The sequence below is a fragment of the Ranitomeya imitator genome, chromosome 10 (genome assembly GCF_032444005.1).
Source record: "Ranitomeya imitator isolate aRanImi1 chromosome 10, aRanImi1.pri, whole genome shotgun sequence".
NCBI classification, from domain to species: Eukaryota; Metazoa; Chordata; class Amphibia; order Anura; family Dendrobatidae; genus Ranitomeya; species Ranitomeya imitator.
The window spans coordinates 115,478,551-115,495,646 of record NC_091291.1 but is presented as its reverse complement, the minus strand read 5'-3'; the positions used below and the strand labels follow the sequence as shown (position 1 = coordinate 115,495,646).

At 39.5% G+C, this 17,096-nt stretch overlaps 1 protein-coding gene across 1 annotated transcript; it reads left to right on the top strand.

Moving 5' to 3' along the window:
- The first annotated feature begins 550 nt into the window (after positions 1-550).
- Positions 551-8,844, top strand: LOC138651301 (transmembrane protein 26-like). Its single transcript, XM_069741390.1, has 3 exons — positions 551-760; positions 2,342-2,486; positions 8,247-8,844. Exons 1-3 carry the CDS (start codon positions 564-566, stop codon positions 8,814-8,816), a joined length of 912 nt encoding a protein of 303 aa, XP_069597491.1. The 5' UTR covers positions 551-563; the 3' UTR covers positions 8,817-8,844.
- Positions 8,845-17,096: the final 8,252 nt, after the last annotated feature.

The following is a 17,096-nucleotide window of genomic DNA, read 5'->3' as shown; positions in this document are numbered from 1 at the left end:
CTCTTAAAAAATTGTGTTCCCCAGTGTAATCGAGCAAGTAACATGCAGTGACGAGCACGCTCATTACGAGTAAATATGTAATGCATACTTACTACTACTTACTTACTACTTTTTATGCGACTTTATTGTATGGCAAGATCATTGGTCGCAACAGCTGGTGAAGGAGAATTGTGCCAGCCTGAAAGTGGGGGGATAGAATTGTTCTTGTACAAACACATGTGTGCAGGCAGATCTCTATGTGTAAGCGCCAGAAAAGTATATATTTTTAAAATATTTAGAAAACCCTGTATCATTTCCTACACTTCACACATGCTTGCTACTTTGTGTTGGTATATCACATAACATCCCAATAAAATAGATTTAAATTTATAGGTGTAACGTGATTTTTTTTAATAAAAAAGTTCACAGGCTTTGAATACTTTTTTTAAGGCACTGTATGAATGCCAATAATATCCATTGTTTCCAGGAGTTCTAAGTTTATTAGTATCCTTACCAACATACTAAAATATATGTTTATGAAAATATGTTCTGCTTGTTTTACAGGCTACTAGTAAATTAAAAGAATGTTGTGCAATTATCGGAAGATACTGTCCGCTTCCTTCAGTCGTTTATTCCTCGCCATACATGGAGCTATTGTGGTAGGAACACTGGTGACAGTGAAGAGAGATTTCTCCTACTTGTGTTTTCTAATCGGAATTTGTCTCTTGACCGTTGAGATGTTCTTGACACTACGCAATACAGAACATGGAGAATGGACATGGTAATATGGACCATTAGATATTTCAGGCTCGGGCATTGTGACACTATTTAGTTGGCTGATTCCCATTATCTCCATTGTTTTAGATGGCTTTTAAGTTTTTGGTAAAATCTCATGTCTTCCACTCAAGTGAGTGTAATGTGACGGTTCAGTCACATTGTACCGAAGCTGCGATTAGCGTCTTTCATGTAATTTAGAAGCTGCAGACGCATGACGTTACACAAATTGGGCAACTCAATATTTTTGTAAGATATAAGATTTCTAAGTACGCTTCTGTACCTGTGTAACTCTAGCCTACGTCTATTTAGAAGCTTTTTTATGAGTAATCAACCAGTCAATAAAGGCAGATCTATCACCAGATTTCACAATACAAACTGCACACATTATTACAAAATATGTCTTAGATCTGATGAGTCTGTTATACTTACTTTGAAAATCCATATCCCAATGGGTTGTATGATTATGATAAATGGACGGATAAATTGATCATTTAATATAAGGAAGTAAAAATTTCAAAAAGGATTAAACTTTCTGACTTTAGAGTTGAGCTAATATATTAGAAGGGAATTGAATTCTACTCAAATATTACAAAAATCCACTTTTGCCAAAATGCTGAATTTTTTATGGAACTCAACTTCACTATGAACCGTAAGAGACCATCATTAGGTTTAAAACACCACAAATATATATATATATATATAAAATATATATACACCGTATATACTTATTTTACTACTCCCCTCTCTAGACCATCTGCTTGGCACCGTCCCTCACTGGGTCTTCAGCGCATCATCTTATCAACACCGCCAGGCACTGAGTCTTCGAGCCTCTTCACCCTAGGCCAGGACTTCGGGCTCTGATGAGGTCCGGTACTTTTCCATGCATGCACGTCCAAGGTCATGGGCAATGTCTCTGGCTGCATCAGAGTCTAAAGTGAAGAGGCCAAGAAATTCGAGGTTTGAGATAAGATAAGAAGAAGCGTGAGCAGTAAAGAGATTATAAGTCTTATTTTATTTTATACATCTCACTTTTATCATTCTCTGGGGTCTATAGAGACCCCAGGTAATAATAAGGAACATTCATTTTGCAGAGAATAACTTATCTGTGAATCGAAATTTCCAGGCAAAATCTGTGCCATTTGGCGAATTGGAATGATGTAAAATCCGCTCATATCAGTTAGATTTTTAAAGTAAGTACACCATCCACTTTGGGTCTAAGATAGACTTTTAAAAATGTATGCAGTTTGCATTGTGAAATCTGGTGAGAGATCTGCTTTGGATTTACAATTTGTCAAGGGGGTTTCCAGATTTAGAGAACTCGTTAACAAAAAACCCAATGAAATTTAAAAAAAAAAACACCAATAGATGAAATCCCTCATTTGAGATCACAATGAATTAGTATAAATGTGCAAGTGACAATCTATTTAGTTAAAACAAATTCTGGGTCGCTACCAAAGCAACAGAATGGTGCGGATAATTTTCAAAGGGTTTGTAACCAAGATAGTAAAATGCAATTCTTAAAGAGGACCTTGCATGGAGCGAGGCTGCGCTCATCTAATATACTTATCGGTGCTCTGTTTTGCAGGTTTTCTCCGATGGTGTTTCTTTACTTGTGTTCAATTATTCCTTCTATATTTGTAATTGAACTCGAATACCTGAGTTGCAGAATGAATAACACTGAGACAAATATAAGCGTCATGACTGATACCCAAAGATTCTGCAAAGAGAATGTACGTATTTCATCAAATATATGCACGAGATGATAAAACAGTGGACTCGTTTTAACCACAGTTTTTGGCCAAGGGAAGAGTTCTTATATATATGTTGCATGCAAAACAGGATGCACTCATTCTCAATCATGTCATAAGGCAGAGGATTTATTTTATATATATATATCCCTTCACCCTCTGTCGATTTTCTGGGTTTTTTTTTTTTTTTTTTTTTTGTTTTTTTCATCCACTTCTTCCAAGAGCCATAACTTTTTTTTTTTTTAATTTTTCCATCCACTGAGCCGTATGAGGGCTTGTTTTTTTGCATAAAGAATTGTAGTTTTCAATGACACCATTCATTTTATCATATGATGTACTGGAAAGTGAGAAAAAAAATCCAAGTTAGTTGAAATTTAGATTGTGAGCCCCATCGGGGAGAGCAATGATAATCTGTGCAAACTGTAAAGCGCTGCGGAATATGTTACGCTACATAAAAATAAAGATTATTATTTATTTATTATTGAAATTGCAAATAAAATGCAATTTCATGATTGGTAATATGATTCTCTAGGTCATTATGAGTATGCGCTATGTAATAATAAAAATGTCTTAAAACATTCTCTCTCTCTCTCATTATTCTGGCATTTGGCAAATATTAATAATTATGGTAATCCTAATTGACCTAAAATGGGAAAGGTGTATTTTGATTTAATGCCAGATATTGAGAAAAACATGCATGTGTCTTTTTATATAGTGTATGGAAACTTCTGTTGTCAACTGTTCAACAGTGTATATATATATATATATATATATATATATATATATATATATATATATATATATATATATACATATATATACATATATACATACATAATATATACAGTAAATATGGGGTACCCAAAAAAAGGAGATTTACTTGCTTATTTTTTTTAAATTTAAGATAACATCTTTAAAACGTTAACCCCCTTCACTGTCTATTAGATGATATGCACTCACCCGAACTATCCCCCTAGACTTCTTCTTATTGCCAAGAATGAAGAAAAACGTAAAGGGAAAGAGTTTTCAGGACATAGAAAAGGTTAAGAAAAATTAGCTGTGGGCATCAAACAGCATTACCGTAATTCAGAAGAATATAAAAAATGTTTTGAACAGTGGAAAAACCATTGGGAGCAGTGCGGATCATCTAATGGACGGTATTTTGAAGGAGATTAATATTTTCAAGAGGTTATCTTGAATAAAAGAATTTTTAAATCAGTAAATCTTGTTTTTATTGGGTACCCTCTCGTATTCAGCGGAATAATATCTCACAACTTTTATAAGCCTGAAGAAAGATATATTGTGGCAATACACAGTGATTATGTCCTTACTGAAGCCCCTTAGTGTCAAATTCTCACCAGCGATACCTCATTTATGTCCATTATAGAGTGATGCCCCCCCAAAATGCCCCCACCCACACACACTACGAATGGTATCCCCACAGTGAATAGCCCGTCCCCATAATTACACATATAGTATTATGACTGTGGCAAAGTATGATGTCTCCAGTACAGTATAATACCCCCACAGCATGCTGGACCTAAAATGCCCCCCATAGTATGATATTCCCATAGTGCCCTCCCACAAACACACAGACAGTGCCATGGCTCCAGACATACGAACGTTGGGCAGTATGATGCCACTCCAGTATCATGCTTCCACGGCCTTTACTGAGTAAGAGAGCCCCCACATCTCCTACTCAGTATAAGGAACCCAGCAGCCTTCCTTATAGAATGGGGGTCCCCACATAGAATGAGGTCCCCAACCCAAAATCAGGGCCCCCACAGCCCCCCACTCAGTATGGGAACCCCAACAGTTTCTCGCACAGCATAATGGCCACCAAAGCCCTCCTTTCGATATGAGGGCCCGCAGACTCCTCCACTCAGTAGAAGGGCCCCCAAAGTCCCTCACACAGTAAGAGGCTTCCCTCACCACACCACTCAGTATGAGGGCCCCCACTCAGTATTGGAGTGCCCACAGATGCCAGCTCAGTATGGGGGCCCAAACATCCCCCACACAGAATAAGGACCCCCAGAGCACACCACTTAGTATGGGAACCCCCACAGTTTCCAACTTATTATGATGACCCCAATAGCTCCTCACACAGTATGAGGGTCCTCATGAACCATAGACTTCCACTCAGTGTAATGACCTTCACAGCACCCCACTCAGTGTGAGGGCCGGTCACTCAGTATTATGGCCCCCACAACTCCCCACTCAGTATGGGGGTCCCCACAGCCCCTCAATTAGTTTGATGTCCCTAGTACTACTGACATTAAAAACTACTTACCTCACCTCGTGCCCCCAGCAGGTTGGTCGAATCTGTGCAGTGTCAGTATTGAGGCTTCCTCTTAGCGATGTTGTGATGTCATCATGCTTGCGGTGGAGGGCCAGTTATAGACAAGTGGAACTCTGGGCAAAAGTTAAAAGTGGGACCCCAAGTGCTAACATATTGTACCATCACACGGAAACATTTAGGGTAGATGTATAGGAGCTGATTTTAGAACGTTAACGGAGCACAATCAACCATATTGAAGTCGTTCAGCGCTTGTTTACTGGTATCTTTATAAAGGCTAACAAAAAATGATGTTGACAGAACAAATCACTAATAGACCATTCTGTCCCCACACTGTATCATGTTATCAGCACCACATCTATTTTTTACTCCAGGCGATGTCCTACCAACAACAATGGTTTTTGTGCCTGCATGAACAATCCACCCGATGACTGAGCAGCATTTTGTAATTGCTGAATTTATTACACCCACAATCTCTCGTCTGCACTGTTGTCTACCCATGTAGATGTACACATACAGAGCACATGCACCTATATATGTACACGGTGGAAAATGAAATGCTAGGTGAAATCCCAAGAAACAATGAAAACCCTATATTAAGGGTCACCAATCTAACCCAAGAAGAGGTGCGAAACCGGCTAAATAAGATTAAAATAGATAAATCTCCGGGTCCGGATGGCATACACCCACGAGTACTAAGAGAACTAAGTAATGTAATAGATAAACCATTATTTCTTATTTTTAGTGACTCTATAGCGACAGGGTCTGTTCCGCAGGACTGGCGCATAGCAAATGTGGTGCCAATTTTCAAAAAGGGCTCTAAAAGTGAACCTGGAAATTATAGGCCAGTAAGTCTAACCTCTATTGTTGGTAAAATATTTGAAGGGTTTCTGAGGGATGTTATTCTGGATTATCTCAATGAGAATAACTGTTTAACTCCATATCAGCATGGGTTTATGAGAAATCGCTCCTGTCAAACCAATCTAATCAGTTTTTATGAAGAGGTAAGCTATAGACTGGACCACGGTGAGTCATTGGACGTGGTATATCTCGATTTTTCCAAAGCGTTTGATACCGTGCCGCACAAGAGGTTGCTACACAAAATGAGAATGCTTGGTCTGGGGGAAAATGTGTGTAAATGGGTTAGTAACTGGCTTAGTGATAGAAAGCAGAGGGTGGTTATAAATGGTATAGTCTCTAACTGGGTCGCTGTGACCAGTGGGGTACCGCAGGGGTCAGTATTGGGACCTGTTCTCTTCAACATATTCATTAATGATCTGGTAGAAGGTTTACACAGTAAAATATCGATATTTGCAGATGATACAAAACTATGTAAAGCAGTTAATACAAGAGAAGATAGTATTCTGCTACAGATGGATCTGGATAAGTTGGAAACTTGGGCTGAAAGGTGGCAGATGAGGTTTAACAATGATAAATGTAAGGTTATACACATGGGAAGAGGGAATCAATATCACCATTACACACTGAATGGGAAACCACTGGGTAAATCTGACAGGGAGAAGGACTTGGGGATCCTAGTTAATGATAAACTTACCTGGAGCAGCCAGTGCCAGGCAGCAGCTGCCAAGGCAAACAGGATCATGGGGTGCATTAAAAGAGGTCTGGATACACATGATGAGAGCATTATACTGCCTCTGTACAAATCCCTAGTTAGACCGCACATGGAGTACTGTGTCCAGTTTTGGGCACCGGTGCTCAGGAAGGATATAATGGAACTAGAGAGAGTACAAAGGAGGGCAACAAAATTAATAAAGGGGATGGGAGAACTACAATACCCAGATAGATTAGCGAAATTAGGATTATTTAGTCTAGAAAAAAGACGACTGAGGGGCGATCTAATAACCATGTATAAGTATATAAGGGGACAATACAAATATCTCGCTGAGGATCTGTTTATACCAAGGAAGGTGACGGGCACAAGGGGGCATTCTTTGCGTCTGGAGGAGAGAAGGTTTTTCCACCAACATAGAAGAGGATTCTTTACTGTTAGGGCAGTGAGAATCTGGAATTGCTTGCCTGAGGAGGTGGTGATGGCGAACTCAGTCGAGGGGTTCAAGAGAGGCCTGGATGTCTTCCTGGAGCAGAACAATATTGTATCATACAATTATTAGGTTCTGTAGAAGGACGTAGATCTGGGTATTTATTATGATGGAATATAGGCTGAACTGGATGGACAAATGTCTTTTTTCGGCCTTACTAACTATGTTACTATGTTACTATGTTACATACACACACATGCATATACGCAGAGTACATACATGCAGATACATGTTTACGTAGAGCATATACAGACACATGTATACACAAAGTACATACATACACACATGTATGCACAGAGCACATACATACACACAGGTATACACAAAGCACATACATACACCTATGTATATACACAGATCATATACACACACATATATAAACAGCACGCATGCATACACACATGTAATCACACACATTTTTTCCTCTCCTGAGTCATCTGACGGCAATCCCGACTCTTCGGATCACACTGCGCTCTGTGTGACCGGGAATTGTCTATTATAATGTAAGCCTATTGAGTGTTAGAATGAGGAATTAACACAGGTTTATGGAATTTAAAAAAATAACAGGAGTTCTTCTTTAATTTTGTTATTTTTTTCATAGGGCAAAATAGAATGATTTAAACCCTTATGGATGTTTTTACTTTTTACTAATTTTTTTGTACAACCTTAGACATGTTCTTTTAGTGTCCATAGGGGATTTGTATATTCTTCATCCACTTGAGAACCATTTTAATACTGACAGATCTAAATCCTTATGTAGCAGTGATCAAAGTGAGCTCCAGTCGCAGCTAATAGAGGCAGGTTCTGTCTGCATAGCACAGCCGGCACCTGTCCTTTATAGATTGGTCCAAAGAAAGAAGAAAAATCAGCAACACTTCCGTTATGTGACAAAAAAAAACCTTAGTCCTTTATTTCCAATATAAATTCATGGACAAGGTAATAAGGGCAGGGACGGTGCAAGTAAAAGGACAACGGCCGTTTCGCGTGTAGAATGCGAAACGGCCGTCGTCCTTTTACTTGCACCGTCCCTGTCCTTATTACCTTATCCATGAATTTATATTGGAAATAAAGGACTAAGGTTTTTTCGTCACATAATGGAAGTGTTGCTGATTTTTCTTCTTCCTTTGGATTTATCTACATGTTTTACTTCTGGCAAGCACCCTCCATCAAGTGACTTCACTCCCACAATGTGCCAATGATTCAAAGTGTACTTCTCCATACCAGTAAGTAACTTATTATATTTATCTCAGTGCCATTCATTTTTTCTTCTCGTTGTCCTCTATAGATTGGGCTCTACACTGCGTGCGCATGCAGTAAAAGTTAATACATGTCTATTGCATTTACTCGGTTTTCTAGCTAACAGCAGATGTTTTGATCTCTCACCAGACCGATAAACTCTCCCGTTATATACAAATTGAAGAGGAATTAACAATCTTGGTCCTGATTATCGGACGTTGGTTGATGCCAAGAGGAAAAATGAGCCGCGATCAGCTCGCTCAGCTACTTCTGATGTACCTTGCACTAGGAGCAGACATTCTGGATATTTTAGAACTGATGAAGGAGCCGTCAGTAGAAACCAACGAGACTATAACGGTGGTGGGACTGTGTCTATTCTCCTGGGCGATTATGCAGTTTACATTAGTGCTCACACAAACTGTGTCATGTTCGTCTTTAGAAACAGACGACAGTGAGCAGTTACGTTCATCATCCGGAGTAAAGAATTGCATTCTGTCTTTATGTTACACCACAGAGGTTTGGGATGTGTTGATCGCGGTGGGGATGCAGGATGGACCCTTTCTGATTTACCGCTTGTATTTGGTAACTAGAAAGGGAGTTTTTAATGACTCCATGATGTTTTTTATAAGCAAAAACATTTTGTCCGTTATAATACAAGTATACAGACTTGGTGTGTTTATTTACAATGAAAGTAGTAAAACAAAGTCATTTCATCCCTAATATTTCAGCACAAATCTTGTTTAAGGAATGCAAAAACCAGTGGTGTAGCTTGAAGCTCAAGGACCCCAGTAAAATATCTCCAACAGGGTCCCCCACTATCACAGGTCTTAAATGGTATTGTTCTTCACATATGGGTTAAATGGACCTTTTGGTCTCCGCTAGGTCCAAGGAGTGTAACTGAATCCCCTGCATAGTTATAGTGAATCCCCTGGCAAGAACATATGATGACTCATTGCATGCCATACCAATTTCTCATACTACAAATAATAATATTAATGTATGAAATAAAAGAAGAAAACTTATGGAAAATGTTTACCCCTATAATTTTGAAGCAAAATTAAACCCAAGTATTAAAGCAATTTCTGGCGCAAACTGTTGTGATAGTATTTTTATAATAAAAGATTTGATTCATGAACAATGGAATGGCTGAGATCAAAGCATGTTCTGTACATCACCCTAAAAAACACCATCTTCACCATTACACATGGTGGTGGCAGCATCATGCTGTGGGGAGGCTTTTCTTCAGCAGGGACAGGGTAGCAGGTCAGAGATGATGGGAAGATGAATGGAGCTAAATATAGGGCAATCCTGGAGGAAAACCTGTTAGAGGTTGCAAAAGACTTGAGTCTGGTGCGCAGGTTTACTTTTCAGGAGGACAACGACCCTAAACATACTGCCAGAGCTACAGTGGATGGTTTAGATCAAATCATATCCATGTGTTTGAATGGCACACACTCACAGTCCAGACCTAAACCCCATTGAAAATCTGTGGCAAGACTTGAAAATTGCTGTGCACAGACATCTCCATCCAATCTTAGAAGGGGTAAACATTTCAGCCACAGATGTGCAAAGCTGGTGGAGACAGACCCCAAAAGACCTGCAGCAGTAATTGCAGTGAAAGGTTGCCCTACAAAGTATTGACTTGTCACAATTTTCAGATCTATACTTTTAAACATACTTAGAAATCCAGCTATAATTTCTCTTACACTTCACAAACACTTGCTACTTAGTGTTGGTATATCACATAACATCCCAATAAAATACATTTACGGTGAGTTTGTGGGTGTAGCTTGACAAAATGTGGAAAAGTGTTGGATGGGGACAATGGAAATGTCTGGTCACATATTCTGCCATCAGTAGCCATTTTTAAAACAAGATAGCCTCTCATTCTGTTAGGAAGGAAGAGAACCATTAATAGTTATATATTAGTAGGCGCCAAAAAATCATGTACTGAATACATTTAATTAAAACATCTTTAACTAATTGACTAATGCAGCTCATACAGAAAGCAAAAGGGACATTTGCCCACAGGGACCTCCACCATTAGAGGGGCTTCTCCATTCCCAACCTATATTTAACCTGCTGTTCCCAGATACTTCCTACAGCAGACCAATGGTCAGGCATGTTCGGTGCCACGTTAGTGAATCAAGGACTGGTCTTGTAAGGATACGTCCCAACGATTAATTTTTGGTGAGTTTTTACGTTGCGTATTTTCGAAAAAATTCAAAGTAACCTATTTTACTTAATGGGTGCAGAATATCTGCAACATCAAAAACTCCCCAAAATCTCATAGTGGGAACGTAGCCTTAAAGAGGTTTTTCACACTAAATATTATTTGAGCAAAATGATTTACAAGACCAGATAGTGATATGGTGTTAGAAGGTAGAGAATTACTTTTGGTACAAGATGATCTCAAAAACAAACATCTGTTCAATGTGACGGAGGCGAAAATGTAACCTTTATGAAACATTATATCACTCAAGAGTTCGGAGGAGTGTAAAAAGTGTCTGCAAATGGAAAATGGGCTCACTTACACAACAGGCATATATAAATAAACACACAGTGACAACTGAGATCAGATCCTATTCCTGCCTGCTAGGAAAATTATCTTCAATCATTTGGACAAAGGCCATAATTATGTCATCATACGAAGAACTGCTTTATATATGCGAAGGGAAATCACAAATATTCATCGGGCAACCTGAGGCCCCAAGAAAACCACAGGACATGATAAAGAACCTCTATGTAAATGCTTGATGAGATTCAACACCAACTGGATGACATTTGCTACATAGTAAAACTAAAATAATGAATGAGAGAAAAAGAGATTACTAAAAAAATTAGATTAAAGCAGCGTGTTTGTGTAAAATGGAGATTGTGTGTACCATACAGTGTGTGTGTGTAGCATGGCGTGTGTGTAACATGCAGTGTGTGTAGCATGGCATGTGTAACATACAGTGTGTGTGTGTATTATGAAGTATGTGTTTTTGTGTAACATACAGTGTGTGTAACAGGAATGTGTGTGATTGTGTGTAACTCTAAATGTGTGTAGCATGGAATATCATGGAAATTGTCTGTAAAATTAAGTGTGTGTAGGATGGAATGTGTGTGCAGCGTATAGTCTGTGTGTATAGAATATGTATATAACATGCAGTGTGTGTGTAGGATGGAATGTGTGTGCAGCGTATAGTCTGTGTGTATAGAATATGTATATAACATGCAGTGTGTGTGTAGGATGGAATGTGTGTGCAGCGTATAGTCTGTGTGTATAGAATATGTATATAACATGCAGTGTGTGTGTAGGATGGAATGTGTGTGCAGCGTATAGTCTGTGTGTATAGAATATGTATATAACATGCAGTGTGTGTGTAGGATGGAATGTGTGTGCAGCATATAGTCTGTGTGTATAGTATAGAATATGTATATAACATGCAGTGTGTGTGTGTAGGATGGAATGTGTGTGCAGCGTATAGTCTGTGTGTATAGAATATGTATATAACATGCAGTGTGTGTGTAGGATGGAATGTGTGTGCAGCGTATAGTCTGTGTGTATAGAATATGTATATAACATGCAGTGTGTGTGTAGGATGGAATGTGTGTGCAGCATATAGTCTGTGTGTATAGTATAGAATATGTATATAACATGCAGTGTGTGTGTGTAGGATGGAATGTGTGTGCAGCGTATAGTCTGTGTGTATAGAATATGTATATAACATGCAGTGTGTGTGTAGGATGGAATGTGTGTGCAGCGTATAGTCTGTGTGTATAGAATATGTATATAACATGCAGTGTGTGTGTAGGATGGAATGTGTGTGCAGCGTATAGTCTGTGTGTATAGAATATGTATATAACATGCAGTGTGTGTGTAGGATGGAATGTGTGTGCAGCGTATAGTCTGTGTGTATAGAATATGTATATAACATGCAGTGTGTGTGTAGGATGGAATGTGTGTGCAGCATATAGTCTGTGTGTATAGTATAGAATACGTATATAACATGCAGTGTGTGTGTAGGATGGAATGTGTGTGCAGCGAATAGTCTGTGTGTATAGTATAGAATATGTATATAACATGCAGTGTGTGTGTAGCATGGAATGTGTGTGTTGCATGGAATTCATGCGAGTATATCATACAGTGTTTGAAGCACGGAATGTGTGAGTGTGTAACATACAGAGTGTAGCATGGAATGTGTGTTTGTGTAACATTCACCGTGCGTGTGTGTACTATATGTGTAATATACAGTGTGCGTGGCATGGAAATGTTTGTTTGTGCAACATATCGTGTGTATAGTAAGAATGAGTGTGTGTTACATGGAATACATGTGTGTAACATGCAGGTTGTGTACTAATTAAAGTGTTTATAGAATGGACTGTGTGTGCAACATATAGTATGTGTAGTATGGAATGTGTGTGTGTGTAGCATAGAATGTTTGTGTGTAACATACAGTGTTTGTAGCGTTAACAGTTAAAAATGCTGGCAGTGTAGACAAATATTTTTATGTGTATACAGGTTGGCAATCACCTAGTGAGAAAAAAAAGAACTTTTTTGAATTTACCAAATGGCTACAATGAAACAAAAAGTAAAAAATTTAAAGGGGTCTGAATACTTTCCGTACCCACTGTATATACCAGTATGGGGCGCAGGATAAGGGACATATATACCAGGAAGGGGTCAGGAAGAGGAACATATGTACCAGCATGGAGGACATATTTATATACCAGTATATAAATACTAGGATGGGGGCGAGGATGAGGGACATATTTACCAGGATGGGCCCAGGATGGGGGAAATATATTCCAGGAAGGAGCCTAAGATGGGGGACATTCCTACATAATGGGGGAAGGGTGCAACTTGTATGTCCTTATAGAATTTAGAATGTTACAAGGCAGGGCTGGCTCCAGGTTTTTGAGGGCCCCGGGCGAAAGAGTCTCAGTGGGCCCCCCCCCCCCCCTTAACACATACCACGATTCATGATGCCCAGATACAGCAGAGAAATATAGGTATAGTCCAATGCCATAATTCACTTCTTACATGAGTGATAGCTATTGTAAATTCTGCAGTGTATATATACAGGACAGGAGGAGTGGTACTGTGCGGTGTATATGTACAGAGGAGAGGTACTGTGCAGTGTATATATACAGGGGAGAGGTACTGTGCAGTATATATATACAGGGGAGAGGTACTGTGCGGTGTATATATACAGGGGAGAGGTACTGTGCAGTGTATATATACAGGGGAGAGGTACTGTGCAGTGTATATATACAGGGGAGAGGTACTGTGCAGTATATATATACAGGGGAGAGGTACTGTGCGGTGTATATATACAGGGGAGAGGTACTGTGCGGTGTATATATACAGGGGAGAGGTACTGTGCGGTGTATATATACAGGGGAGAGGTACTGTGCAGTATATATATACAGGGGAGAGGTACTGTGCGGTGTATATACTTCAACAGCCGCCCAGCCCAAGCCCCCAGCACCTGTCCTGTATATATATTATACACACTGTATCTATACAGGCTGTGCTGGGGGCCTGGGCTGGGCGGCAGCTGTAGTATATATATATATATATATATATATATATGTCAGCTGCAGCCGCCCAGCCCATGGCCGCCCCCCCAGGTCACCCAGACTGTCAGAATATACAGCGATATAGCATGGCACTCACTCAGGTGCCTGTAGCAGCTCCTCCAGTCTGGAATCTGCCTGTGCCTGATTAGTTCAGAGAGAAGAGCAGGAGAACTCTCCGCCCACAATGTCACACTGGCGGTGTCCTTAACCCCTATGTGCCTGGCCCTGCACTGACTGAGAAGATGCTTGTGCCAGGCAGGGCAAATTGAAAGGGTAGAAAGGGTTAAAGCGGACAGATGGATGTATGACTGCGTGAGTGGGCCCCCCTGTCTTGTCAGGGCCCCGGCACTTGCCCGGGTGCTGACGCCGGCCCTGTTACAAGGGCCCATACATCTGACCAATATGCAGCCGGGGGAGGGGTATCGGTCCAAGTGTTGAATACTTTGAATATAGTCATTTAGTGCTCATTTATCTCTTGTAAAAGCATTCTAAATGGTTCTGTGTGATGGTTTCATATGTTTTTATTTGGAGACTCGTTTTTAATTTTGCCCAGGATCACACTGTCTAAAACTGACCAAGGTCTCAATCCTCAGTCTCTATGAAGTGCACTACGCTTTTTATTTTCTTGCAATATCAGCCGAACCATAAAAAGATCTGTAAAGCATTATAAAGGAGTTTGCTTTGACCAAATAGGTTTTCCTGTCGAAGTTGGAATCCTCGGAGAGCGTAGATAATTGCTATAGTCATTATTTTAACTACCTTTTTATGTTTGGGTTATTATACAGTGCTTATTGCACTTTATGGAGACTGATGATCGTAACTGAAGGAGATGATTAACAAAAGAAATCCAGAATTGGGAGGGATATTGGATCAGAATTTCCTGAAAAAAGTAAGAGTACCTGTATACTTTAGGATATTGATAGAAGCCTTTGGAATAAGGTTGGGTTTTATTCTATTGTTTTTTTTTTATTTGTTGTCTAGCTTGTATTATACATGCACATAAATAAGGTTCCAATAGGGGCCCAGGCACAAGGTTACATGTAGTGCACCATGCTGGCTTATTAGGCATGTCTTCTGGTCAAACGATGGTTTGGCTGGTTGTTTGGCAACTCTTCCAAACACAGGAGCGTTCATTCTGCCAACCTCTCCTGTGTTCGGTAAAAGACAGCTGCTTCCAGACTCCTTTAGTAGTAGGTTATTTTGCCAAGAACAAGAGGATGGGCAGTCTGACATGGCGCGGATCCTTACCTCTCCCGAAATCAGTAGGGAGGTCCCCAATATGCAAAAAAAGTGGTCAAGCAAGAAGATATCGGCGTGTTTGGCTGTTGTTAGACTCATGTATAGGAGGACCTCAAGTGTGCCATGCAAATTACTGACATCCCTACCTTCCCACTATATGACGAGGTTATACACATCAAACTACTGTAACAACAAGTTTGGATCCCTTATCATATTCACGGAGCGAGTAGCAGCTTTCCAAAGTACTATGAAAAATTCATTGCAAGTAGCTTACGTATTGTGAGTGGTCTGCACAAAACAGATGACCGTTAAAAATACTCAAGACATTTGCGTTTCATTGTTTATTGTGTTTATTAGGAAGATTCTTTACAGATAATATCTGCAGACTGAAGTCAATCACTAACAAAATAAGGGCATACAATCTGACTTCAAGCCTCCTTCCTTCATGGTATTTCCAGTTTGAGTGGATTGTAGAATCAATTCCTAACATCCATGAAAAGAATTCATGGATGAAACTGGACACTGGGGACCAAGCACCACCAAAAAGAGTCATTCCCCCAAGACGTACGTAGAAGACCAACTCACACCATACTTCAATGATGGCATTTCCATAGACTCTCCCAAGACCCTTGCTCAAGCAGACATAGTAGTTGCAATGAAGAAAAACCAAGGAGTCAGTGCACCCTCTCTGACGTCTGATGCTCGTGGGCCGGCAGTGCCGCAGGAGGATTAATTGAAAAACAAGGATTCCAGTGTCAAGGATCATCAACTTTATTCAGTAAGTAAAAAAATTAGATTATAGCCTAGAAGTCTCAACCCATTGGGGAATTTATTAGGGCTGACGCGTTTCAGGCAGAAAGGTCTTTATTCTTTAAATGTGCAATGACTAAAGACGTTTCTGTCTGAAAAGTGTCATCTGCCCTATTATATTCCCCAATGGGGTTGTGATTTCTAGGCTATAATCTAATTTTCCAAAGCATCTAGTTGAAGCAAAAGATGTCAGCAAGTTAAGCCAGAACAAGATGTCCGGAAATAACCGAGGTCAACCCTGGAGGCGGACACACAGTCTACTACGCCTGAGTGCCCGCCTCTAGTAGGCCTATATGTCCAAAAATTATGCATTCTAGGGCGCACGTTCGCTCTGCCTGTACCATTATAGTCTACGGCCCCATCAGTGCATAAATCCAAATCCTGTTCTGGGGGAATATTTTCATGTGAATTTTTTGGTTGAATTTCTGACAATAAAAATCATTTGACGCTAAGAGAAATCTTAGAAGTACATGATCTATGATTTACATGATTTGCAATGTTAAAAACACAACAAATAAAGAACACAGATACTAAAACACGTTCAATTTGAAAAAATGCATCCAAATCAGCTGATAGCAAAACAAAAAAAAGACAGTTAAAAACTAAATATTCTATTAGGCCAACATCTTAAAGAACTGGATGAACATGAGCAATAAAAACCATCAGAATTAAATTCACTTTGTGTAAACCATCCATGATGTGATAGGTGTCAGCACTTGTTATCTCCCACAGCCATAAACTAATTGTACTCAGATCGAAAGAAGGCCATTGTGGAACAGTTTTGTTCTTTAACCTCTTCACTCTGCGGCCAATTTCCCAATTTGCGTTTTTTTTCTTTTTTCCTCCTCTTCTTCCAGGAGCCATAACGTTTTTATTTTTCCGTCCACATAGCCATATGAAGGCTTTTTTTTGTAGGACAAGTTGTACTTTTAAAGGACACCACTCATTTTATCATGTAATGTACTAGAAAGCGGGGAAAAAAAGTTCCATGTGCATTGAAATTGTAAAAAAAAGTGCAATTCCACATTTTTTTTTTAAATTTATCATGTTCATTATATGATAAAACCATACTGGCGATCTGATTTTCCATGTCAGTACGAGTACACAGATACCAAATAGGTATTTTTTTTTTTTATTTAAGCGGTAAAAATATTGTCAAATTTGTAAAATAGATATGTACTTGTGTTGCCATTTTTCGAGATTCGTAACATTTAAAGTTTTGGAGACATAGTGCTATACAGAATTCATCATCTTTCCCCCATCTCACACGACCTCCCCAACGAACCTATCCATTACAGTAAACGGCTGCCCACTCTCCCCAGTCCCACAAGCCCGCTGTCTCGGGATAATCCTTGACACTGATCTCTCTTTTAAACCACATAT

What these genes read in the sequence shown, in the direction of transcription:
- LOC138651301 (XM_069741390.1), top strand. Translation starts at nt 564, where the DNA reads ATGTTGTGCAATTATCGGAAGATACTGTCCGCTTCCTTCAGTCGTTTA. An exon ending in GAACATGGAGAATGGACATG is followed by an intron (nt 761 to 2,341) that starts GTAATATGGACC and finishes TCTGTTTTGCAG; the next exon opens with GTTTTCTCCGATGGTGTTTC. An exon ending in AAAGATTCTGCAAAGAGAAT is followed by an intron (nt 2,487 to 8,246) that starts GTACGTATTTCA and finishes ATCTCTCACCAG; the next exon opens with ACCGATAAACTCTCCCGTTA.